Source organism: Gorilla gorilla, chromosome 19 (genome assembly GCF_029281585.2).
Source record: "Gorilla gorilla gorilla isolate KB3781 chromosome 19, NHGRI_mGorGor1-v2.1_pri, whole genome shotgun sequence".
In the NCBI taxonomy this organism is placed as follows: domain Eukaryota; kingdom Metazoa; phylum Chordata; class Mammalia; order Primates; family Hominidae; genus Gorilla; species Gorilla gorilla.
The window spans coordinates 18,868,087-18,892,301 of NC_073243.2; the positions used below are offsets into that span (position 1 = coordinate 18,868,087).

Here is a 24,215-nt window from a genome sequence, read left to right on the forward strand (position 1 = left end):
TGGAGAATGGAGCGCAGGGGCTGGAAGCAGGGAAGGCTGCGGCAGCAGTGTCCAGGGAGTGAAGACAGTGCCTGCACTGGTCTGGAGGCATAGCCAACTAAGACTTGTTGATGTGGTGGAGAGGAAGGAAAAGAGGCATCAAGGATGATGCCTAGGTTTTCATCCTGAATTGCTGGGTGGATGATGATGCCATTTGCTGAGACAGAAAGCCTGAGGGCAGGATAGATTTGGGGGAATGAAGGGTGGGGGGAGATAAAAGCTCTGTTTTTCTTTTTTTTTTTTTTTTTGAGATGGGAGTCTCGCTCTGTCGCCCAGGCTGGAGTGCAGTGGCGCGATCTCCGCTCACTGCAAGCTCCGCCTCCCGGGTTCACACCATTCTCCTGCCTCAGCCTCCCGAGTCGCTGGGACTATAGGCGCCCGCCACCACGCCCGGCTAATTTTTTGTATTTTTAGTAGAGATGAGGTTTCACCGTGTTAGCCAGGATGGTCTCCATCTCCTGACCTTGTGATCCGCCCGCCTCGGCCTCCCAAAGTGCTGGGATTACAGGTGTGAGCCACTACGCTCAGCAAAAGCTCTGTTTTCAGACGTGTTCACTTCGGGATGACTGTGAGCAGCAGCCCAGGGAGGTGCTGGGTAGACAGCAAGTCTGCACCTTGGAGAGGACGGGACAGACAGGCGCTCCATGAGCTCATTTACAGCCACGAGACTTGATCATTCACTGAGGGATGGGGCACAAAAACTCTGCAATTCTTGGCCAGACATAGTGGCTCATGCCTGTAATCCCAGCACTTTGGGAAGCCAAGGTGGGTGGATCACGAGGTCAGGAGTTCAAGACCAGCCTGGCCAACATGGTGAAACCCTGTCTGTACTAAAAATACAAAAATTAGCCGGGCATGGTGGCAGACACCTGTAATCCTAGCTCCTCAGGAGGCTGAGGCAGAAGAATTGCTTGAACCTGGGAGGCGGAGGTTGCAGGGAACCAAGATTACACCACTGCACTCCAGCCTGGGCAAAAGAGGAAGACTCCGTCTCAGAAAAAAACCAAAAAACAAAAAACTGCAATCACAGCCATCGCTGAGCACTGTGCTAAATACTTTGCATATATTCGCTTGCATGATCCTCATAGCTCTGGGAGGTAGGTGCTCTTATAATTCATAGGTAAGGTCTTAGAATTAAATAACCTGCCCAAAGGCACACTGAGAGGGCTGAGAGCTGAGGTTCAAACCCAGACGGGCAGACTCCAGAGCCTGTGCCTGCAACCACGGTGCTGGCTCCCTCCCTCAGTGCCTAATGTCTGCATGGAGCTATTTAGAGCAGGGCAAATGGGTGAGGCTGGGCCTGGGACCCCAGAAAGCAGGACAGAACCCTACCGGAACACAACCGCCTGGCCCAGAGTGCCCACGGTGATGTCGGCAAGGCCGTCGCCACTAATATCAAAGCCACCAGCCATGGACATGCCGAAGTACTGGAGTCCTGGGGCCACCGTGGAGGCTCTGATCCGCTGTGGAGGCAGAAACACAAGGCGTGGGGCAAGGGAAGGGAGGGAAACGGGGCGGGGAGTCCTTTCATGATCTATCCCGATCAGCATCGCAGGCACCATCCAGCCCCAGGGAGCCCCCAGTCTAGAACCAGGAAAGAGGGGGCAAGCTTTCCCAGAGGAAGTGGCATTTGGATGGAGCCTCGAAGGGCAGGTGGGACTTGACAGGGGAGAGTAAGGGAAAGAGTGAGGCGTGGGGAAAGAGCAGGGCCTTCTGAGAAGCAGCCAGGGCCAGGGACGGGGTGGACCACAGGGGATTGGGGTACAAGGAGGCTTGATGTGGGGCTTGGGGATGGGGGGTGTCAACAAAGGTTCTGTTGTTTTGAAGTGACATAATCAGGATAACACTTTAGAAATGGCACTGAAGACACAGGGTGGAAGATGGAGAGGAGGAGGAAGCTGGGTGGGCTGGGAGTGGGATGGCAAGGCCTGAGCTGGGACCGCAGGGGTGGGGATGGAGAGAAGGGGCTGGAGTTGGGAGACAGCTAGAATCATGAGGACGTGGGAACTGACAGGCTGTGCAGGCTGTGAGCGTGCTGGGGACCGTCTGAGGTTTCTGGTGTGGGGTGTGGAGGGGGATGAGGTCTCAGAGGAGCATCAGTTCTGGGGGAAGCAGGTGCTCTCAGATGGGCCATGTGGGAGTGAGATGCCTGGGAGCCATCCAGGTGGAGGTGCTCATGAGGAGCTGGAGGTGGGTGGAAGTGCCTGTAATACATGCAGTGTGAGAGGCTGGCAAGGGAGCCCTGGGGAATGAGAGATAAGGCACGGAGGTGCTGGGTGGGAGACAGGAGCGAGGGACAGAAAGAGAGGAAGCAGGTACCCAAGGCAGGTGGGTGGAAGGAGGGGGTATAGGCCAGGGAAGGAGACAGGTACTGCCACAACCTCCCCCGAACCTGAAGGGGCCGAGGTGAAGCCCTGGTCTGGAACCTCCCCCCAACCTGAAGGGGCTGAGGTGAGGCCCTGGTCTGGAAGCTCCCCCTAGCCTGGGGGACTTCTTTCTTTCACTGGGCATTCCCAACCCCCGAGACCTGCCCAGCACTTAGGACTGAAGCTGACTTGGGGCTTGGGTCATCATATCTGAGAGAGATCAGAGCCCCAGAGGAGAGGAAGGAGAGGGCTCCATGGGTCACCTGCGAGGGGCTGGCGGAGAGGCCGTCCCAGTGTCCGTTGTAGATATACACACTGCCGAAGCTGGCACCATCATCTGCCCCGAAACCTTCCAGGGGGGCCCCGATGGCCACATCTGTGAGCTTATCCTGACTGAGATCCCCCATAGCTGCCATGGCAAAGCCAAAGCGGGCATTGGTGAACCCGGGGTGCCCACTCAGTATGCGTACCAAGGAGAAAGAACCATCCTGTAAAGCAAAAAACAGCTCAGCCCTCATGAAGGGGTGCTAGGTGCCCACTCCATTGCCACCCAGATGCACGCTCACAGGGCTGGTGGGTGCCCACTCCATTGCCACCCAGGATGCACGTTCACTGGGCTGGTGGGTGCCCACTCCATTGCCACCCAGGATGCACGTTCACTGGGCTGGTGGGTGCCCACTCCATTGCCACCCAGGATGCACGTTCACTGGGCTGGTGGGTGCCCACTCCATTGCCACCCAGGATGCACGCTCACTGGGCTGGTGGGTGCCCCCTCCATTGCCACCCCGATGCACGCTCACTGGGCTGGTGGGTGCCCACTCCGTTGCCACCCAGGATGCACGCTCACTGGGCTGGTGGGTACCCACTCCATTGCCACCCAGGATGCACGCTCACTGGCCAGGGACCTTCCCAAGGTCACACAGTGAGCACCAGGGGAAAGCTGGGGTCCTCCTACCTGGAAGTTCAGGACTCAGAGCCCGCCCCCCTCTAGTTCCATGGGCAGGGGTGCATTGCTGCAAATGGGAGGCCTGGGTTTCACTCGCGGCTCTGCCACATACGTGCCAGGTACACTTGAGCAAGTCTCGGCATCACTGAGGCTCACGAGCCCCAGCTTCCTCACCTGTAAGATGAGAGTGGCAGCTACCTCCCATAGTTACTGTGAGAAACAAGTGAGATCCTTGACTAAATGGGCTTTGCCAACCATGCAGCTGTAAGAGATGTTATCAGCTGGGCGCGGTGACTCACGCCCATAATCTCATCACTTTGGGAGGCCAAGGTAGGTGGATCACCTGAGGTCCGGAGTTCGAGACCAGCCTGGTTAACATGGCGGAGCCCCATCTCTACTAAAAATACAAAAATTAGCCCGGTGTGGTGGCACATGCCTGTAATCCCAGCTACTTGGGAGGCTGAGGCAGGAGAATCACTTGAAACCAGGAGGTGGAGGTTGCAGTAAGTCGAGATTGCACCATTGCACTCCAGCCTGGACAACAGAGTGAGACTCAGTCTCGAAAAAAAAAAAAATGCTGGGCGAGGTGGCTTATGCCTGTAATCCCAACACTTTGGGAGGCCGAGGTGGGTGGATCACCTGAGGTCGGAAGTTCAAGACCAGCCTGACCAACATGGAGAAACCCTGTCTCTACTAAAAATACAAAATTTGCCAGGCGTGGTGGCCCATGCCTGTAATCCCAGCTACTCGGTAGGCTGAGGCAGGAGAATCACTTGAACCCCAGAGGCAGAGGTTGCGGTGAGCCAAGATCCTGCCATTGCATTCCAGCCTGGGCAACAAGAGCAAAACTCCATCTCAAAAACAACAACCACAAAAAAAGAGATATTAGCGATATTATCATCAACGATCGCCCTTGGGTAAGAAAGTGGGTGCGGAGAGTGATGCCGCTGCCCTGCCCAGCCGCCATCCAGCCTGAGCATCTCCCCATCACTGCCCACTGGTGCCAGGCAGAGCCAGGGCACTCCCAGCCTCCATCACCTCTGTGTCAGGCTGAGTGCCACAGCCTCAGCAAGCTCATGAAGATGGAGACTCTCCCACCTGCTCGCTGAGACGGTACACGTAGACTCTGCCTTCTTCTCCATGAACGTGGTAAAATGGAGCAGCCACCAGCAAGAAGTCCGTGCTTCCATCCATGTCAATGTCCACAGGGCACAGCTCAGAGCCAAAATAGGACCCCATCTACAGCCCGGGAGGAACTCAGCTCACCAGGAGCCCCGCTCCTCCACCCCTCAGCAAGGCTACACCCCTGCCCGCGTGCTTCCTGGACCACCCAATTTGGGTCGTTACATATCAATTTGCTCACTGAGAGTAACAGAAGAGTGGAGGAGCAGCCCAGGCCCCACAGCGGAGGAAACTGCCTAGCAATCAGACATGCAGAGCTGAAGCAGAGCCCTCGAGCTCCACTCAGGAGCCTGAGTTTTACCCAGCCGGGGCCCTGGCCCACTGTGCACCGTGGGACCCACCCCTTTCCCTTGGGGGCCTCCAGATTCCCCATCGGTCATAAGGGGTGGAGGCTTTCCCCAGCAGGTACCTGCTCTCCCTCCAGCACTGGCAGGAAGCTGGCCTCTCTGCCCTCCTTCTGGAGCTCAAACACGGCCCCATGATGTTTGTACCGTGGAGCCCCCGCGACGTAGGAGAGGCTGCAGGTCTTGTGCAGCACGGCCACAGCGTAACCTGGGGCAACGGGGGTGTGGCTGTGAACACACCGTGTGCTCCCACCTGGCCTCTCTCTTGGCCCCGGCACCTTCCCAGTCAGGCCTTCAAAGTGGCCTGGGGAGGGGGGCAAAAATAGGAGAGACTGTCTTTCTCACTATGTTAAAAATCGGCATCAGCGAGCACTCTCACTTTGCCAGTCACACACATCCCCATCACACAGATATGATGCACACGCTCTGTCACGTATGCAGCTTTGCTCAAAATACTCGTTCGCACACATTCACTACCCACGCTCCCACACACACCCTAGGAGGACGGAGAAGAGGGGTGAGAGGACGCCCACCACTATTATTATTTTTATTTATTTATTTATTTATTTTTGAGACAGAGTCTCGGTCTATCGCCCACGCTGGAGTGCAGTGGCACAGTCTTGGCTCATTGCAACCTCCCCCTCCCGGGTTCAAGCGATTCTTGTGCCTCAGCCTTCCGAGTACGTGGGACTACAGGCATCCGCCACCACGCCTAGCTAATTTTTGTATTTTTAGTAGAGACAGGGTTTTGCCATGTTGGCCAGGCTGGTCTCCAGACCTCAGATGATCCGCCCGCCTCGGCCTCCTGGGATTACAGGCGTGAGCTACTGCACCACTATTATTAATGGAGAGGCCCCGCCCTCCCCTGGGTGGCTGCTGTGCCTGGTGTACCTGACAGGCCTTGTACCTATCCAGGAGGCTGTAGTTCTCAGCCTCAGGGTCCCTAACCAGGATCCGCCCCTCGGCCCATGTGACTGACCAGGTCCCGCCCCCATCCGGAAACCTCAAGTGCAGCCTAATGCGCAGCCTCGGTGTCCCCATCTCGGCCCCGCCCTCGCCCAGGTGGCCTCTAGGCCCCGCCCTCACCCAGGTGGTCTCCAGGCCCCACCCTCCCCAGGTAACTTCCAGGCCCCGCCCTCTCCCAGGTAGCCCCCAGGCCCCACCCTCGCCCAGGTGGCCTCCATGCCCCGCCCTCACCCAGGTAGCCTCCAGGCCCCGTCCTCGCCCAGGTAGCCCCCAGGCCCCACCCTCGCCCAGGTAGGCCCCGCCCTCGCCCAGGTAGCCCCTAGGCCCCACCCTCGCCCAGGTGGCCTCCATGCCCCGCCCTCACCCAGGTAGCCTCCAGGCCCCGTCCTCGCCCAGGTAGCCTCCAGGCCCCGCCCTCACCCAGGTAGCCTCCAGGCCCCGCCCTCACCCAGGTAGCCCCCAGGCCCCACCCTCGCCCAGGTAGGCCCCGCCCTCGCCCAGGTAGCCCTCAGGCCCCACCCTCGCCCAAGGAGCCTCCAGGCCCCGCCCTCATCAGGTAGCCCCGCCCTCACCCAGGTAGCTGTACTGCGCAGCCTCCGCGTCTGCCGCCGCCGCCGCTGTCTGGTTCAGGAAGCGGCCCCGGCGGCTGCGTGTGTCGTAGAGCAACGCCCCTCCGGACCAGTCAAAGGCCCCGACGGCGCCGAGCAGCACCTGCCGCTGAAGGGGACGGGGATGGGGCCCAGATGAGTGGGAGGGACCCAGGGCCGGGCCACGGTGGCCGCGGGTCTCCGGCCCAGCGCGGCTAACCTGGCTGGGAGCAGGGGGGCGTTCGGTGGTCTAGTGCCCGCCTGGCCAGAGATGCAGGCGGGAAGGTGAGATGGCCAACACTGGGCTCCTGCCTCGTGCCCTTGCACTCCCTCCTCCGGGAGAAGCAAGCAGCTTGGTTGATAAGCTGACCCAGGCCGAGTCCTGTTGCCTCGTCTGTATTCAGGGGAACAACTGGATGTTTGAGCACACAGAAAAGAGCGACCTCCTGTCATCAATATGGCCACCCTTTTGTTGCAGTGAGCCGAGATTGCACCGCTGCACTCCAGACTGGGCGACAGAGCAAGACTCCGTCTCAAAATAAATAAATAAATAAATAAATAAATAAATAAATAAATAAATAAATAAAAATAAAATCGCTCTTTTACAGGAATCACCACAGGTAGGGCAGAGCCCTGGATGGGAGGCAGGAGTCCCTGAATCCTAGGTGTCCTGGGCCCCTCACCAATGGGCAAGCCTGCCTGGTGCTGAGTCAGCCACGTACCTCATCCAGGATCTGAGCACTGAAGCCAATCTGTGCCAGCTGGTAGTGAAGGGCGTCTCCAACCGTGCCTGCAAGCCAAGAAGCCCAGTGAGACTACTGTGGGCCGAGGTGAAGGGAGAAACTGAGTCAGGGGACAGTCCAGCTTGGCCTCACTCCCAGAAGGAACCATGCTTGGTGTAACAGGAAGAGAACCCGGCTGAGGGTAGAGACCCAGGTTCTCCTTGAGCAACTACTGTCTGGGCAGTTCACTCTTTCTAGGCCTCAGTTTCCTCGTCTGTGAGCTCCTGGGAGAAGGGACTATGCCCCAGCCATCCTTGTTTCTCCAGCACCAGCTCAGTTCATCAGAGCTTCATGGAGATTCTGGGACGCAAGGAGGCCTGGGGATATTGTTGCCTTTTTTTTTTTTTTTTTTTTTTTTTTGAGACAGTGTCTCACTCTGTTGCTCAGGCTGGAGTGCCATGGCTCAATATCAGCTCACTGCAACCTGTGCCTCCCAAGGTCAAGTGACCTGGTGCCTTAGCTTCCCAAGTAGCTGAGAATAGAGGTCATGCGCCACCACGCCTGGCTAATTTTTTTTTTTTTTTTTTTTGAGATGGAGCCTCGCTCTGTCACCCATCCTGGAGTGCAGTGGCGCGATCTTGGCTCACTGCAACCTCTGCCTCCTGGGTTCAAGTGATTCTTCTGTCTTGGGCTCCTGAGTAGCTGGGATCACGGGCGTGCACCACCACGCCTGGCTACATTTTTTTGTATTTTTAGTGGAAACAGGATTTCACCATGTTGGCCAGGCTGGTCTTGAACTCCAGACCTCAGGTGATCCACCGGCCTTGGCCTCCCAGAGTGTTGGGATTATGGGCGTGAGCCACCACACCTGGCCCCAGCTAATTTTTGTTTTAGCAGAGATGGGGTTTTGCCATGTTGCCCAGGTGGGTCTCAAACTCCTGGCCTCAAGCGATCCACCTGCCTCTGTCTCCCAAAGTGTTGGGATTACAGGCATGAGCCACCACACCCGGCCATTGCCTTTTTAGACATGGAAGAGCTGAGGCTCAGAGAGATGATGGGAGTTGCTCAGAGAAACCACATGAAGATGGGACAGAGGCAGGGCTGGAGCATAGGCTCGGGCCTCCTGCGGTGGCCTGGGTCCCGGAGCCCTCACCTTCCATGCTGATGATGTTGTACCGCAGTTTGCTCAGCAGCCCATCCAGCGCCATGTAGTTGGTCACCTTGAAAGCATGGGTCTCATCCGGGTCTGAGGCGATCAGGTTCAGTTCCCTCTCAGTCCTAGCACTCTTAAATTCTTCTCCCACCTGCACAGACGGCCTGGGTCAGCGAGTCAGTGCTGTGCGGATTCCCCAGGCCCAGGGAGAGAGCTGAGCCCCTCCACCTGGCCTCTGGGGCCCTCCATTACCTGTCTCCTTCCTTCCTTCCTCCTCCTTTCCCTGCTCCCTGTTCTACCCATACTCTGGGCAAAATTCCAGTTTTACCAAAGTACACCTGTTCTCCTGAATACACCAAGCTCTTCCTCACCTCTGCACATGCTGTTCCCTCTGCCTGCAGGGCCCCTCTCTGCCTCCCCTGTGCCCTAGGCCAGCTACTCCCATTTGTCTAGCAGGACTCAGCTTGGCACCACGGTCCTCCAGGAACCCTCCTTGGTGTGTTTCCTGTGGCTCTCCCACCACTATTTGGCCAGTAAGCTGTGACCACCATGGGGAAATGAGCCCTCTCTGGGATGACAGAGCATGGAGAGAAGAGGAGCATTTGCAAATAGAACAGGGTCTGGATAAGCTGCTTACAGAAAAGCCCCCATCGACAACCCTGGCTTCTCCCCACCCCAGGCTGTGCAGGTTCAGGAGGTGTCTCCCGGCTCCTGGCTCTTACCCCAATGGCAAAGCGCTCAACACCCTGCATTTTGGGGGAGTTGATGACTGTCGTAAGGTTGAGGGGGTCCTCGAATATGCCACCATCGGTGAGCACCACCATGACCTTGGATGCCTTTCTTCTGGAGCCGTGGCTTGAGGTGAAGATGCTGTCTCTAAGCAGGGGAGAGTAAATGAAGAAGAGAGCTTTGCCAGAAGGATGACCGAGCTCCAGGAGAGACTTTATTCTCTGACCTGTATTAGAATTGGGAGGGTTCACAATCCTCCCGAAAGACCCAGAGAAGGGGGTGATGCCCCCTTAAGTCACGCAGCGAGGCTGGGCAGAGGGAGGGCTGCAACACAGGTGTTCTTGCTTCTCACCTGCTCCCAGCAGGAAGGTACTGCCTGGCAGTCCATTCCTCTTGTGTGCGTACAGGAAGACTAATGATATTAAAACGATAGATAATACTCACATGGCACTTATCATGTGCCAGGCACTGTTGTAAACACTGTATATTTTAAGCCATCCAACCGTCACAAAATCTATCAGGCAAGTGCTATTATTTTTCTTTCTTTTTTAGAGACGGTGTCTCACTCTGTCACCCAGGCTGGAGTGCAGTGGTGTGATCATGGCTCACTGCATCCTTGAACTTCTGGGCTCAAGCAATCCTCCTGCCTCCCCTTTCTGAGTAGCTGGAACTATAGGCACAAGCCACTGCTCCAAGCTGTGAGTACTACTATTATTCTCATTTTATTTATTTATTTTATTATTATTATTATTTTTGAGACAGATGGAGTCTCACTGTGTCACCCAGGCTGGAGTGCAATAGCACGATCTCAGCTCACTGCAACCTCTGCCTCCCGAGTTCAAGCAATTCTCCCTGCCTCAGCCTCCCGAGTAGCTGGGATTAGAGGCACCTGCCACCACACCCAGCTAACTTTGTATTTTGAGTAGAGACGGGATTTCACCATGTTGGCCAGGCTGGTCTTGAACTCCTGACCTCAGGTGATCCACCTGTGTTGGCCTCCCAAAGTGCTGGGATTACAAGCATAAGCTACCGTGCTCAGCCTATTTTTCTCGTTTTTAAAGTAAGGAAACTGAAGCACAGGTCACAAGGTCCTTCAGTTTGCCCGGGGTCACACAGATACAAACCAGAGCTGAGGCCAGGCGCAGTGGCTCACGCCTGTAATCCCAGCACTTTGGGAGGCCGAGGCGGGTGGATAGCGAGGTCAGGAGATTGAGACCATCCTGGCTAACACAGTGAAACCCCACCTCTATTAGAAATATAAAAAATTAACCGGGCGTGGTGGCGGCCGCCTGTAGTCCCAGCTACTCGGGAGGCTGAGGCAGGAGAATGGTGTGAACCTAGGAGGCGGAGCTTGCAGTGAGCTGAGATCGTGCCACTGCACTCCAGCCTGGGTGACAGAGCAAGACTCCATCTCAAAAAAAAAACAAAAAAAAAACCAGAGCTGAGATTTGAACCCAGCCAGCCTGTCCACTGAGCACTCTGCTCTCCTGCATCTCACAAGAGGAAGTCTTTGGAAGACTTTTTGGAGGACAGCCTTGAGGTGTCATCCCTCACGTTCTCTCTCGGCCAGGGAAAGGCTGGAGCCCTAATTCTCTTCTCCTGCGGTTCTGTCCAGCCACTTCCTCCAAGCGTGATGCCACAGAGACTCTGGGCATGGCCAGAATAATTCCTGCAGCCCCCACACTCACAAGACGTGTTGCATGGCTGAGGCAGTCTTGGTGACACTCCCCACTTGAGTGATGTTCTGGACTCTGGCGAGGGAGGCCATCACATCCTGGCTGTCCCGAAGGTCAAACTCAGTCTGGATCACTCCTCCATACTGCACCAAGGCAAAGTTGCACTGCAGGGGATGGGCAGGAGGGCAGGAGGTTGGAAGAATTGCCACCTGTGCCCCTGAAATGGCTCCCCCTGGAAGCAGCAGAAAAATCCACTCCTTCTACCTTATCCCTGGGCAGAAAGAGATGCTAAGGCAGAGCAAAATCTCTAAGCGAGTGGGGGTGGAGAAGGGTGTGATAGTAAAGGCCCCCAGTGAATCACACACTTCTCCCCAGCTCCCTGTGTAGTGCCCTCCATACTGACGATGGGATTGGTCATGTGACTGGCTTTGGCCAATAAGACATCAGCAAATGTGATGTAATTAGAGACTTGAAAAATACTTGCATGCATTGGATCTGGCCCTCTTAGAATGTTGCTGCCACGAAAAAGTTGGGCTGGCCTGCTAAAGACACATGGTCCAGACAAGTAAGTGAGGTCATCTTAGGCCATCCAGCCCCAGTCAAGCAACCAGACGCCTGCAGCTCCAGGATAACTCCAGGCAAGATGGACAGAAGAATCATCCAGCTGAGCCCAGACCAAGTATGTGACCCATAGAATTGTGAGCAAATGTGGTGATTGTTGTTCTGAGGTAGGGTGATTCTCAGCAATAGATAAGTGTTAACCAGCTCTTAGGGAAGCCCACCTCAAAACACTTTTCATAGAAGTTCCTCATCATGTTGGAGATGAAGTCTTTGGCTCTCTGAAAGTCTGGGGGATCAATGCTTCCTGAGCCGTCCAGGATGATGGCAATCTCGGTGCCTGGCCAAGACAAACAGGTCAGGAGTGGGCATGGGATGTGAGGCAGATGTAAGGGCAGCATGCGTAGGGCATGCACCCCCATTGTAGCCCTGACAGCCAGCTCAGTTCAGGGAAGAAGTTGGAGAAGCTCCCAAGAGGGAAGCTTTTTTTTTTTTTTTTTTTTGAGACAGAGCTTCACTCTGTTGCCCAGGCTGGAGGGCAGTGGTGGGATCTCAGCTTACTGCAGCCTCCGCCTCCCGGGTTCAAGCAATCCTCCTGCCTTAGCCTCCCAAGTAGCTGGGACTACAAGTGCACACCACCATGCCTGGCTAATTTTTGAATTTTCTAGTAGAGTTGGGGTTTCACCATGTTGGCCAGGCTGGTCTCAAACTCCTGACCTCAAGTGATCCGCCCACTTCAGCCTCCCAAAATGCTGGGATTACAGGCATGAGCCACCTCGCCTGGCCCCAGGAGAGAAGCTTTTGTCTCCCCCTTCAAAAAGAGAGCTAGAACCTGGTCAGGCTTTGCGTGCTGTGTGAGCCATTCCCATCACTACCACTCTCTGAGCCTCAGTTTCCCCACTTATAAGAAAGAGTGGGTGGAGCTGGTACGGGTCAGGTCTGTAAAGTCCAGCCACTGCTCCCCATCTCTCAGACTGAGGCACCCCTCACCCTTGGAGGCCACCAGCCTAGGAGTTGGCTCTGATAGACTCAGAGCAACCCAGATCTGCCTCTTCTCACCAGCTTCCTCCTCCTCTTCGTCTTCCTCCTCCTCCTTGTCTTCCTCCTCCTCCTTCTCCAGAGCCCTGCGCCACCTGGCTGTGTTCACATCATCTTCTCCACCGCCTTCTTTGTTGCTGTAGCAGTCTCCAGTGTCCACACGTGCATCTGGATCCAGGAGATTTTCTTTAAAAACACACATGGAAGAGCTCAGAGTCAGAAAGGCTCCATCCTCGCCTGAGCACGCTCACACATGGTTCTGCCCTGATTCCTTTCACGTGATGCCTCAACCCTGCCTTGCTCCACTGTGAGCCTGTGTCCCACTGCATCTGCCGTGAGCTGGTGCCTTTTCTTGGAGACCAAGGAGATCTCTTTAGAGCTATCCAAGGCCAGTGAATGTCCAATCCTTACCAAGGTCGAAGAAGTTGGCCTGAGCCTGGGGACGGAGGTCAGGGCCAAGGAGGCTACAGGTGCCTGTGAGTTCTGAGTTGAGGCTGTGAGGCCGCCGGACCAGCACTTGAATGCATATCTGTGGGAGGGAAGAGAGGGTGGGGAAACACCAGGTCACCGCCCCCGTTCCCAAGCCACAGCCACATTCTCACCCCCATTCCAGAACTCAGTGGCTCAACCAGGCAGGGGGCACAGGAAGAGCTGGCCCACCCCTCACCGGTTGTAGGAGTCAGTGCTGGCATCAAGGCTGAGGCTGGCACCTGCAGGAGTGTGCTGGGTCACAGGGAATACCTAGGTCAGCCCTGGTATCAGCACACGTGGTCAGAGCTACAGTCAGCCCTGGGGTTGGCACCAGGGAGACGCTAGACTCAGCCTTGGGAATAGCATGGCAGTCAGAACCGGTCTCCACACCAGGGTCAACCACGAGGGTTAGCACCAGCCTCCCTAAGGCCCTCCCTCCTCTCGCTCCTGCACTCACCAAAACACCGTGGTGGCTCCGGACAACGGTCACTCCCCGGTGCCTCCCCTTGGGGATGGGGACATGCTCTGAAAAAGTTAAGCCCAGGTGAGGAGGAGGAGGGGACTCTGGGAGGCAGAGACCCGAAGCCAAGGTCAGAGGGCACAGAGCCACCTTGGTCAGGCCCCCATGAGGAATTGTTGGCCACTCAGAGAAGCCTCTAGAAAGCTAGAGTGGGGGCCTTCAAGGTCAGGACTGGACACGTTCAGGGCCGAGTGCCCATCCCTGGGGCTCATTTGCTGACCCTTTCAACACGTGCCCATTGACGTCTGCTCTGTGCCCAGCCTTGTGAGCGTGGTGATGGGCGTCCAGCAACAGCGGATACCTGCTGCTTTTCCTCAGTGGGTTTGGTTGGGCAGGTGGGTGGAGAAGCACTGCCTGGTGGGTATGTAAGTGCCAAGGAATGTGCAAGATACCGTGGGACTGGCTGTGTGGACCGAGGAACCCGCCAGCCTCACAGACCCATCCTGGGGAATCTTACTGCCCCCAGCCTCAGGGGCAGAAATGGTAGCTCCTTCCTCGTCCTCCCCACTGTCAGCCTCAGGATACTGTCTTATTTTTCAGTCATGGAATCACTCAGTCAACCCTGCTGGACTGAGATTGAGTCTGTTCAACTCAGTGCCTTTCAGAGAAGGAATTTTTTTTTTTTTTTTTTTGAGACAGAGTCTTGCTCTGTCGCCCAGGCTGGAGTGCAGTGGCGTGATCTCGGCTCACTGCAAGCTCTGCCTCCCAGGTTCACGCCATTCTCCTGCCTCAGCCTCCTGAGTAGCTGGGACTACAGGCGCCCGCCACCATACCCGGCTAATTTCTTTTTGTGTTTTTAGTACAGACGGGATTTCACCGTGTTAGCTAGGATGGTCTCGATCTCCTGACCCATGATCGGCCTGCCTCAGCCTCCCAAAGTGTTGGGATTACAGGCATGAGCCACCGTGCCCGGCAGGATTTTTTTTTTTTTGAACAGTCTTGCTCTGTTGCCCAGGCTGGAGTCCAGCGGTGCAATCTCAGCTCACTGTAACCTCCACCTCCCGGGTTCAAGCGATTCTTCTGCCTCAGCCTCCCAAATAGCTGGGATTATAGGCACGCACCACCACGCCTGGCTGATTTTTGTATTTTTGGTAGAGATGGGGTTTCACCATATTGGCCAGGCTGGTCTTGAACTCTGGACCTCAAATGATCTACCCGCCTCGGCCTCCCAGTGTGCTAAGATTACAGGTGTGAGCCACGGCGCCCAGCCTCAGACAAGACAAGGATTCTATTTATTTATATATATATAGCCAAGAGGTTGTCAGTAAATCTGTGACCTGAGTTTGATTGGGTAGGATGGATAGAGTTTAATGAGTGAATCAGGTTCATTCATTCATTCATTCATTCAAATGGCATTTATTGAGTACCTAATATATGTCAGGCCCCATGCTAGTTACTAGGGTGGCCACAGTTAGACTGAATAGGTCGGGGGTGAATTGCACTGAGGTGTGACGAGTTGCATCAGGAAGGGCTAGAGTTTCGAATCAGCCACCAACACTAAAAGTGTGAACTTTGTCATACTGGCAACCAAAAGACTTACATTCTCTGAACTGTAGCTTCCTCTCTTATAAATGGCGTGGTTTTGAGGATGAAAACAGAATGACTCAAAGGACTGCCGGGCACAGGGTGGGCACGCAATACACTGTAGGTATCGTTTCTGTTGCTAGGACTGCGTCAGGAAAGGTGGCTGGGGATTAGGATTGGGTTGGGGTGGGACTGGGCATTGGGATGGAATCTTGCTGTGGGTGATGCTGGAGTCTAGGGGTGAACGGGCTGGATGAGGCAGGGCTGGGGTTGCAATGGTTTGAGTTTAGATGAGGGGGATTTTGCTAGAAAGGGGGTCCTGGGGAGCATTCCCTGGAGTTGGGGCTGACTTACCTACAGGATGGCAAAGGATTTCATCCTGGACAAGGGAACATCGATGGAGGGGCCCTGGTGTCCTCTTGGTTCTGGGGCTGGTGACCAGGAGCCTGAGTGGGAGGGGAGGTTGCAAAGCTGAGCTGGCTGATGTTCCTCGTCTTCTCCCTGCCTGCCCAGCACCCTTCCCATTCCAGTTGCCCAGCTCACAGGCTCCCTGTCTGGCCGGCAGATTCCTAGCCCAGACTCTGGATTATGGGGAAGACATTTGCCCAACCTCTGCTTCTACACAGCACCAGGCAGGAAATGGTTAAATGCAACCCCTCTCTGCCTGCTGCCCACCCTGACAAAGAAGGGGTGATACTGATGGTTAATAAAAACTCTGCTCTCTTGTGGGGACAGGGATGGGGAGGCCAGAAAACCACCAGCGTTGGGGTTGGTTCTGTTGGGGGGCAGTGCTGGCTTCCTCGTGGGCCACCCAGGGGGCCTGCCCTGCCTGGCCTTAGTTCCTGAGAAGAGTACGCCGGTGCCCCTATCCTGTGGGTCAGTCAGAACTGGAGGTTTGGAGGCCAGGCGCGGCAGCTCACACCTGTAATCCCAGCACTTTGGGAGGCTGAGGCAGGTGGATCATCTGGGGTCAGGAGTTTGAGACCAGCCTGATCAACATGGTGAAACCCCGTGTCTACTAAAAATACAAAAATTAGCCGGGCATGGTGGCGTGTGCCTGTAGTCCCAGCTACTCGGGAGACTGAGGCAGGAGAGTTGCTTGAACCTGGGAGGCAGAGGTTGCAGTGAGCTGAGCCGAGATCACACCACTGCACTCCAGCCTGGGGGACAGAGTGTGACTTCGTCTCATAAATAAATAAATAAATAAATAAATAACTAATAACTGGAGGTTTGGGGGTGGCTGCCTCAGCCTGATTAAGGCAGCCTCAAGAGCTGTGCCTCCTGACTGAAAACTTCTTGCCCCCACCCAGGCCCAGTCCAGGGAGACGGCAGATTCCAGGGACAGCCTCAACATTCTCACCATCCACGTTACCCAGGAGAACTGGGCTGTCCTGAGACAGACAGTGAGCTCCGGGGGTTGTCATAGGGGATGGTGGGGAAGGGACGAGGGGCTTGGTGGTAACAGTGAACCAAGTCCAAGGTCTTTCTGCAGAGGGCAGTAGAAGTCATGGAGGACTTTATAAAGGGGAAGCACATGATTAGCTGTGCTTTCAAAAGCTCATGATGAGGCCGGGCGTGGTGGCTCACGCCTGTAATCCCAGCACTTTGGGAGGCCGAGGCGGGCAGATCACGAGGTCAGGAGATCGAGACCATCCTGGCTAACACGGTGAAACCCCGTCTCTACTAAAAATACAAAAAATTAGCCAGGCGTGGTGGCGGGTGCCTGTAGTCCCATCTACTCGGGAGGCTGAGGCGGGAGAATGGTGTGAACCCGGGAGGCAGAGATTGCAATGAGCCGAGATCACGCCACTGAACTCCAGCCTGGGTGACAGAGTGAGACTCTGTCTCAAAAAAAAAAAAAGAAAAAGGTCATGATGTGGCTACAGTGGGTTGGGACAGACTAAAGAGCACAGGAAGGGGGGGCAGAAATGAGATACCATCTCCACTTCCTCAACTCCTATCACTCTACATTTTAATACATTATGAAATATATTCACATATCGGCATGGCTTACAGAATAATAAGAAAGTCTGCACCTGTGCGTCCATCCACCCGCCCACAACTGAACCCACCCCAAGCTGACTTCCCACCCTCTGAGTCAGTTCCTGTGAAGGTCACCAGGGGCCCCCACAATGCCACATCCAACGGACCGCTCTCTGTCCTCATCTTCCTCAACCTCTCAGAAGCCCCAGACATGAGTAACCATCTCCTTCAAACACTTTCTTCTAGATTTCTGCCTACTCTCTCCTCATTCCTCAAGGCTTCGCTGGTGCCTTTGCGGTCTGACCTCTATCTGCCACCAGGATCTTGGGGCTGGGTCACTGTCTTCCTTGCCGGCACACTCTCCCTAGTGATCCCTTCCAAGCCCATGGCTTCAATACACCTATAACGGCTGAAATTCCCACCTCTCCATCTGCTATCATAGGCAGAATAATGGCCCCCCAAAGAAGGCCACGTCCTAATCCCCAGAACCTGTGAATATGTTGCCTTTTATGGCAAAAGGGACTTTGTAGATGTGAGTTAATTAATTAAGGATCATGAGATGGGGGGGGTTATCCTGGATTATCTAGGTGGGCTCAGTGAAATCACAAGGGTCCTTCTATGAGGGAGGCCCCGAAAACGGTGGCATGGGTGAGCCGCAGGGACTCAGGGGGACGTTGAGGCAGGCAGAGGGGAGAAGCGGCGAGACTGCAGGGAATGCTGGGAGCCTCCCAAGGAGGCCTCTCCCATCCCAGAAGCCCCCAGGGCTGTCCTGGGTGGGCTGTAAAGCCCCAGTGTAATCACAAAAGTCCTTCTAGGAGGGAGGCAGGAGAATCAGAGTCAGAGAAAGATGTGAAGCTTGCTATGCTGCAGGCCTAAGGAGAAGGAGGAGCCCGTAAGCCAAGGAATGCAAGCAGCTTCTAGAAGCCTAAAAAGGCAAGAAAACGGATTCTCCCCCAGAGCTTCTAGAAGGGACCCAGCCCTGCTGACAGCTTTTCAGACTTCTGACCTCCAAAACTACAAGATAATAAACTTGCAGCTGGGCTCAGTGGCTCACACCTGTCATCCCAGCACTTTGGGAGGCCGAGGCAGGCGGATCACCTGAGGTCAGGAGTTCAGGACCAGCCTGGCCAACAGGGTGAAACCCCGTCTCTACTAAAAATACAAACATTAGCTGGGCATAGTGGTGAAAGCCTGTAATCCCAGCTACTCGGGAGGCTGAGGCAGGAGAATCACTTGAACCTGGGAGGTGGAAGTTGCAGTGAGCTGAGATCTCACCACTGCACTCTAGCCTGGGTGAAAGAGTGCAAAATAATAATAATAATAATAATAAAAAACCTGTGTTGTTGTAAGCCACTACATTTGTGGTAACTTGTTACAGCGTCGATAGGAAACAAACAGAACCTGTGGTCTTTCCTGTCAAGCCTGCTTCTTCTTATCTTCCCCGCCACAGCAAATGGCACCAGCAACCACTAAGTTCTCAAGGCAAAACCCAGGAGGCATCCTCACTTCCGTCGTGTTTTCACTCATGCCCTACATCCAATCCACCTGCCAACCCTGTTGGTTCTCTCTCCAAATTATTTCTTTTTTTTTTTTTCTTTGAGACGGAGTTTCACTCTTGTCGCCCAGGCTGGAGTGCAGTGGCGCGATCTCGGCTCACTGCAACCTCCACCTCCTGGGTTCAGGCGATTCTCCTGCCTCGGCCTCCCAAAGTGCTGTGATTACAGGCGCCCGCCACCATGACCAGCTAATTTTCATATTTTTAGTACAGATGGGGTTTTCACCATGTTGGCCAGGCTGGTCTTGAACTGCTGACCTCAGGTCATCCACTCACTTCGGCCTCCCAAATTGCTGGGATTACAGGTGTGAGCCACCACACCGGGCCAATTTTTGTATTTTTAGTAGAGACAGGGTTTTACTATGTTGGCCAGGCTGGTCTTGAAATCCTGACCTCAGGTGATCCACCCACCTCAGCCTCCCAAAGTGCTGGAATTACAAGCATGAGCCACCGTGCCCGACTCTCCAAATTATTTCTAGAAAGCAACTCTTCTCTAAATGCTCCTTCCATCATCGTCCTGCCTTGTTGATGGTAATAGCCTCCTGTTATTTTGTGGGGTTTGTTTGTTTTTAGGTAGTGTCTTGCTCTGTTGTCCAGGCTGGAGTGCAGTAGTGTGATCACAGCTCACTGCAGCCTTGACCTCCTGGGCTCAGCGATCCTCCTACCTCAGCCTCACAAGTTGCTGGGCCTACAGGAGCGAGTTACCATGCCCAGCTGATTTTGTTAAAATTTTTATAGAGATGAAGTCTCACTGTGTTGCCCAAGCTGATCCTGGGCTCAAGCACTCCTGCCTTGGCCTTCCAAAGTGTCGGAGAAAGATGCAAAGCTTACTATGCTGCAGGCTTACGGAGGAGGAGGAGGCCGTGAGCCAAGGAATGCAGGCAGCTTCTAGAAGCCAAAAAAGGCAAGAAAACAGATTCCCCCCCAGAGCTTCTAGAAGGGACCCAGCCCTGCTGACACCTTTTCAGACTTCTGGCCTCCAAAACTACAAGAAAACTTCTATATTGATAGAAGTGAGCCACTGTGCCTGGCCCATTTATTTGGTTTTTAATTTACTCATGTAATTTTTTTTTTAAAGACAGAGTCTCCTTCTGTCACCTAAGTTGAAGTACAGTGGCATGATCACGGTTCACTGCAGCCTTGACCTCCCAGGCTCAAGCGATCCTCCCACCTCAGTCTCCCAAGTAACTGGGACCACAGATGCGTGCCATCACACCTGGCAAATTTTCTTATGTTTTGTGGAGACGGGGTTTTGCCATGTTGCCCAGGCTAGTCTCGAACTCCTGGGCTCAGGTAATCTTCCTGCCTTGGCCTCCCAAACTGCTGGGAGTGAGCCCAGTGAGTTACAGTGAGTTTCAGGCATGAGCCACAGCACCTGGCCCACTCATGTAGTTTACACCATGTCCCTTCTGTCAGTGGCAGCCCCAGTTCCTGGGTGACCAGCGCCAGCATTTCCTGCCTCAGGCCCTGCACGGCGCTGTTCCCTCCACCATGCTGTTTCCTGTTCCCAGAGCCCTCACCTTCCACTCTCCCCAAGGTTGGCTTATTCTCCTTCTCCAGCCTTGCCTGTCACCTCCTCATAAATGCTTTCTCTACCCAGCCCCGCCTCACAACCCAGTTATTCTGCTTCACATCACCCCGTTTGATTTCCTTCTCAGAACCTGCCATCATCCGATAGTGCCTATTATCTGTCTCCCCACGAGACAGTAGGCTCCCGAAGGATCTTGTCTATCTTCTTCACCGTGTTATTCCCAGGGTCTGGAGCAATGCCCGGCACAGAACAAGGGCTCAGTAAGTGTTGAGTGACTATTGAACAACAGCCCAGGCAACAGCTGAGGGGGCTCATCTGGGGCAGGGCTGAGCGGCGGAGGGCTGGGTGCAGCAGAGAGCTGCTCCTCTGTTCTGGCTCTGCAGCTGAGCCCCCCAGTTAGGTCGCTTCCTTAGCAACCCTGCCTCTCTCCCCAGCCCCGACCTCAGCCCTAGACCCAGCATCTCCTTCCCTGCTCCCCCATGAAGGGTGGGGTCAAAACTGGGCTCCACCGCAGACCCCGTTTTGGTGGGGTAGGTGCAGGCCTGGACCCACCTCCAGTCTCTCTCCTCCTCAGTCCTCTGCCCGGACTGTTTCCTCTGCCTGCGATGCCTCCTCCTGCAGAGCAATCATCCCAAACCCCAGCTCCTCAGGAAGCCTTCCCAAAGGAAGTGCAGCCTGATCCCCTCCAGGCCCTGCAGCAGCCCTGACTATAGCACCCCACCCCCACCCCCACCCTTTCTTCCCACCTGGACTGCGCGTTCCCAGGAGGCCATCATGAACAGCTGTGCAGGGTGTGCACTGCAGATCTCAAGACTGCCATTCATGCCGCCGTCATGCAATGACACAGCCTGGGGCCCTCTGAGCTGCCTCTGCTCCCCACCCCTTTTATCCCCCACTGCCGGGAGTTTGCAGGTTTGTTGACCACGTGGCTGACAAACCATTGACCCACCAGCTCTGACAGACAACTGGCCATCAGCTGACAACCATGGGGGCCCTGTTACACCCTGAGCTGGGTACAGCCCAGCAACCCTTGTCCATCTCCTGCCTTTATTTATTTCTTTAGTATTTTTTTGTTTGTTTGTTTTTTGAGATGGAGTCTCACTCTGTCTCCCAGGCTGGAGTGCAGTGGCGCGATCTCAGCTCACTGCAACCTCTGCCTCCCGGGTTCCAGTGATTCTCCTGCCTCTCCCTCTGCCTCCCGAGTAGCTGGGATTACAGGCATGTACCACCACCACACCCGGCTAATTTTTGTATTTTTATTAGAGACGGGGTTTCACCATGTTGGTCAGGCTGCTCTTGAACTCCTGAGCTCAGGTGATCTGCCCACCTTGGCCTTCCAAAGTGCTGGGACTACCGGCGTGAGCCACCATGCCTGACCTTATTTAGTATTTTGTATTTACATTTTTAACAATCTTTTTAACTGGTCACTGACTTGAAGCTCACATCTTGCCTTCACCCAGCTCTAACCTGTCCTGTTCTCAGGGTCTATTTCTTTCTTTCTTTTTTTTTTTTTTTCTTTTTTTTGAGATGGAGTCTTACTCTGTCGCCCAGGCTGGAGTGCAATGGCGTTATCTTGGCTCACTGCAACCTCTGCCTCCTTGGTTCAAGTGATTCTCCTGCCTCAGCCTCCTGAGTAGCTGGAATTACAGGCACCTGCCACCATGCCCAGCTAAATTTTTTTTTTTTTTTTGTATCTTTAGTAGAGATGGGGTTTCACTAAATGTTGGCCCGGCTGGTCTCAAACTCCTGACCTCAATTGATCTGCCAGCCTCAGCCTCCCAAAGTGCTGGGATCACAGGTGTGAGCCCCCATGCCCAGCCCTCAGGGTCTAGTTCCATGTCTGCTGTCTGTCCCACCCATACCTTCTGTGGCAACCAAAACCCATGATGCTGCCAGCCCTGGTCTCTTACATTTTAAGAGAGACAATGTGAGTGAGAGGCACACGTCATTCTCAAGCAGGAGCCCAGCCCCTTCCTTTTTCTAGGCCCGAGTCGGCCAGCCAGCGCACTTCCTGCCCCGTGCAGCAGGCCCGTGGTCTCAGGCCCCACTCTCTGCAGCAGGAACCCAGAAGTGCCTCCCACCACATCCTCCTCCCCAGCGTGTTCAAGCCTGGGAGCCCCTCTCTGCTTCAGCAGGTGTTCAGGGAGGTTTGCTGTTCAGGGAGCCCCGCTGGGCCCTCCCCCAGCCCCTGGTGGACTCAGAGCCCTCTGCGACACGGGCTCCAAACTCTCTCCTGCACCCAGGCCTTTAGGCTTCTGAGGGAGGGGCTGTGAATGTCGGTGGGACCTGGAGCTGAGGCGTGGGGTCACTGGGTATTGGTGGGAGGGAACTGGGCAGGAGACAGTTACAGAAAACGCTGACTGAAACCTGCTCACACCCTACAAACAGTTTGGAAAACTGAATGCAGAACCAATTGCGTAACTTCTGACCCAGCAATCCCACTCCTGAGCACATATGCCCTCCCCAAAAATGAGTACATTCTTTGGGATCAACTCCGAGGGATTAAAAAAAAAAAAAAAAAAAAAGAACATTCATCCATCAAAAGGAGGTGCACATCAGTGCTGTTCATCACAGCCCAAGAAAACAGCCCAAATGCCAATCCTCAGAACTGTCGACACAATGTAACCCTGGCAACCAGAAGAAGTACCGCCTGGGGCAACCCGATGGATGAAATTCACAGGCCTTATGCGGAGAGAGAGGAGCCCGACGTAGCGGGGCACACACTGTATGCCTCGTTGATATTAAATTCAAAACCAGGCGAGGCTAATCCACGGAGACGAAAGTCAGCTGGGGGTTACTCTTGGCAGCAGATGTGTCTGGAAGGGAGTGCAGGGCTTAGAGGGGGCTTAGGCGCCGCAGCTCACGTGCCCTTGATCTGCACGCTGCTTACACAGTGCTTCACTCTGCGGATGTTCACTGAGCTGCATGCTTATGAGGTGTGCATTTTTCTTCTTTTTTTTTGGAGAGACAGAGTTTCATTCTTGTTGCCCAGACTGGAGTGCAATGGTGCGGTCTTGGCTCACTGTAACCTCCGCCTCCCGGGTTCAAGCGATTCTCCTGCCTCTCCTAAGTAGCTGGGATTACAAGCACCCACCACCACACCCGGCTAATTTTTATATTTTTCGTAGAGACGGGGTTTCACCAATGTTGGCCAGGCTGGTCTGGAACTCCTGACCTCAGGTGACCCGCCCGCCTCAGCCTCCCAAAGTGCTGGGATTACAGGCGTGAGCCACCACGCCTGGCAGTGACCAGACTTTTGACTGCACCGATGAAACCAGGATCCAGAAAGGACTCTCTAATGATGTAGGAAACGTCGAGCTCTGTTTCCCCTGCAACTCTCACAACACAGAACAGTCCAGTGACCCCAGGTGGGTGGGGTTTTCCCTCCACACGGGGCAAGCAGTCCTTCGGCAGCCAGCTCCAGCTGAAGGTCCTCACGTTCAACTCAATTCCGACACACTCCACCTGGGGGTAGCATCAGACCTCACAGGTCGAGGTCTCAGTCCCACAAGACTGTCCCCAACTTCCGAGGCCAATCACAAGCCCCCAGTTATTTTACGTGTGCTTGTGACCAAACAAATATATCAGGGTTTCTGTGACCCTTTCCTTGGGCTTGATTAATTTGCTAGGGTGGCTCAGAGAACTCAGAGAAGCACTTACTGACATTTACTGGTTTATTATAAAGGATATTACAGGCCAGGTGCCTTGGCTCATGCCTGTAATCCCAGCACTTTGGGAGGCCGAGGCAGGTGGATCACTTGAGGTCAGGAGTTCGAGACCAGCCTGGCCAACATTGGTGAAACCCCGTCTCTACTAAAAATACAAAAATTATCTGGGCATGGTGGCGGGCGCCTGTAATCTCAGCTTCTCAGGAGACTGAGGCAAGAGAATCGCTTGAATCAAGGAGGCAGAAGTTGCAGTGAGCCGAGATTGTGCTACTGCACCCCAGGCTGGGTGGCAGAGCAAGACTCCATCTCAAAAAAAAAAAAAAAAGGGGGATATTCCAAAAGATACGATGAGGAGATGCATAAGGCAAAGTGGGGGTGAGGGGCAAAGCTTCCATGCCCTCTCGGGGGCCACCCTCCAGAAACTTCCACATGTTCTGCTACCCAGCAGCTCCCCAAACCCTGTCCTTTGAGTTTTATGGAGGATTCATTACATAGGCGTGATTGATTGACTCGTTGGCCACTGGTGATCAACTAAACCTGCAGCCCTTCTCCTCTCCCAGAAGAGGGTTGTGGGGCTGAAAGTCCCAACCCTCTGATCCTGCCTGGTTCTCTCCAGTGACCAGCCCCCATTTTGAAGCTATCTGGGGGCTGCCGGTC

The 24,215-nt window shown here is 54.7% G+C and overlaps 1 protein-coding gene across 1 annotated transcript in view; it reads right to left on the reverse strand.

Annotated features, from left to right (window-relative positions):
• Window positions 1–16,987, reverse strand: part of LOC101152981 (integrin alpha-E) — a 33,577-nt gene extending 16,590 nt beyond the window's left edge. The window contains exons 1-16 of the mRNA XM_063700901.1: window positions 16,905–16,987; window positions 16,194–16,307; window positions 15,176–15,267; window positions 13,235–13,302; window positions 12,718–12,835; window positions 12,328–12,492; window positions 11,493–11,608; window positions 10,723–10,874; window positions 9,028–9,181; window positions 8,306–8,456; window positions 7,153–7,220; window positions 6,416–6,560; window positions 4,943–5,085; window positions 4,450–4,590; window positions 2,669–2,893; window positions 1,372–1,502 (exon numbers count right to left, since the gene is read on the reverse strand). Coding sequence (XP_063556971.1) covers window positions 1,372–1,502; window positions 2,669–2,893; window positions 4,450–4,590; window positions 4,943–5,085; window positions 6,416–6,560; window positions 7,153–7,220; window positions 8,306–8,456; window positions 9,028–9,181; window positions 10,723–10,874; window positions 11,493–11,608; window positions 12,328–12,492; window positions 12,718–12,835; window positions 13,235–13,302; window positions 15,176–15,267; window positions 16,194–16,307; window positions 16,905–16,987 — 2,066 coding nt within the window. The remainder of the gene's footprint in view (window positions 1–1,371; window positions 1,503–2,668; window positions 2,894–4,449; window positions 4,591–4,942; window positions 5,086–6,415; window positions 6,561–7,152; window positions 7,221–8,305; window positions 8,457–9,027; window positions 9,182–10,722; window positions 10,875–11,492; window positions 11,609–12,327; window positions 12,493–12,717; window positions 12,836–13,234; window positions 13,303–15,175; window positions 15,268–16,193; window positions 16,308–16,904) is intronic.
• Window positions 16,988–24,215: the final 7,228 nt, after the last annotated feature.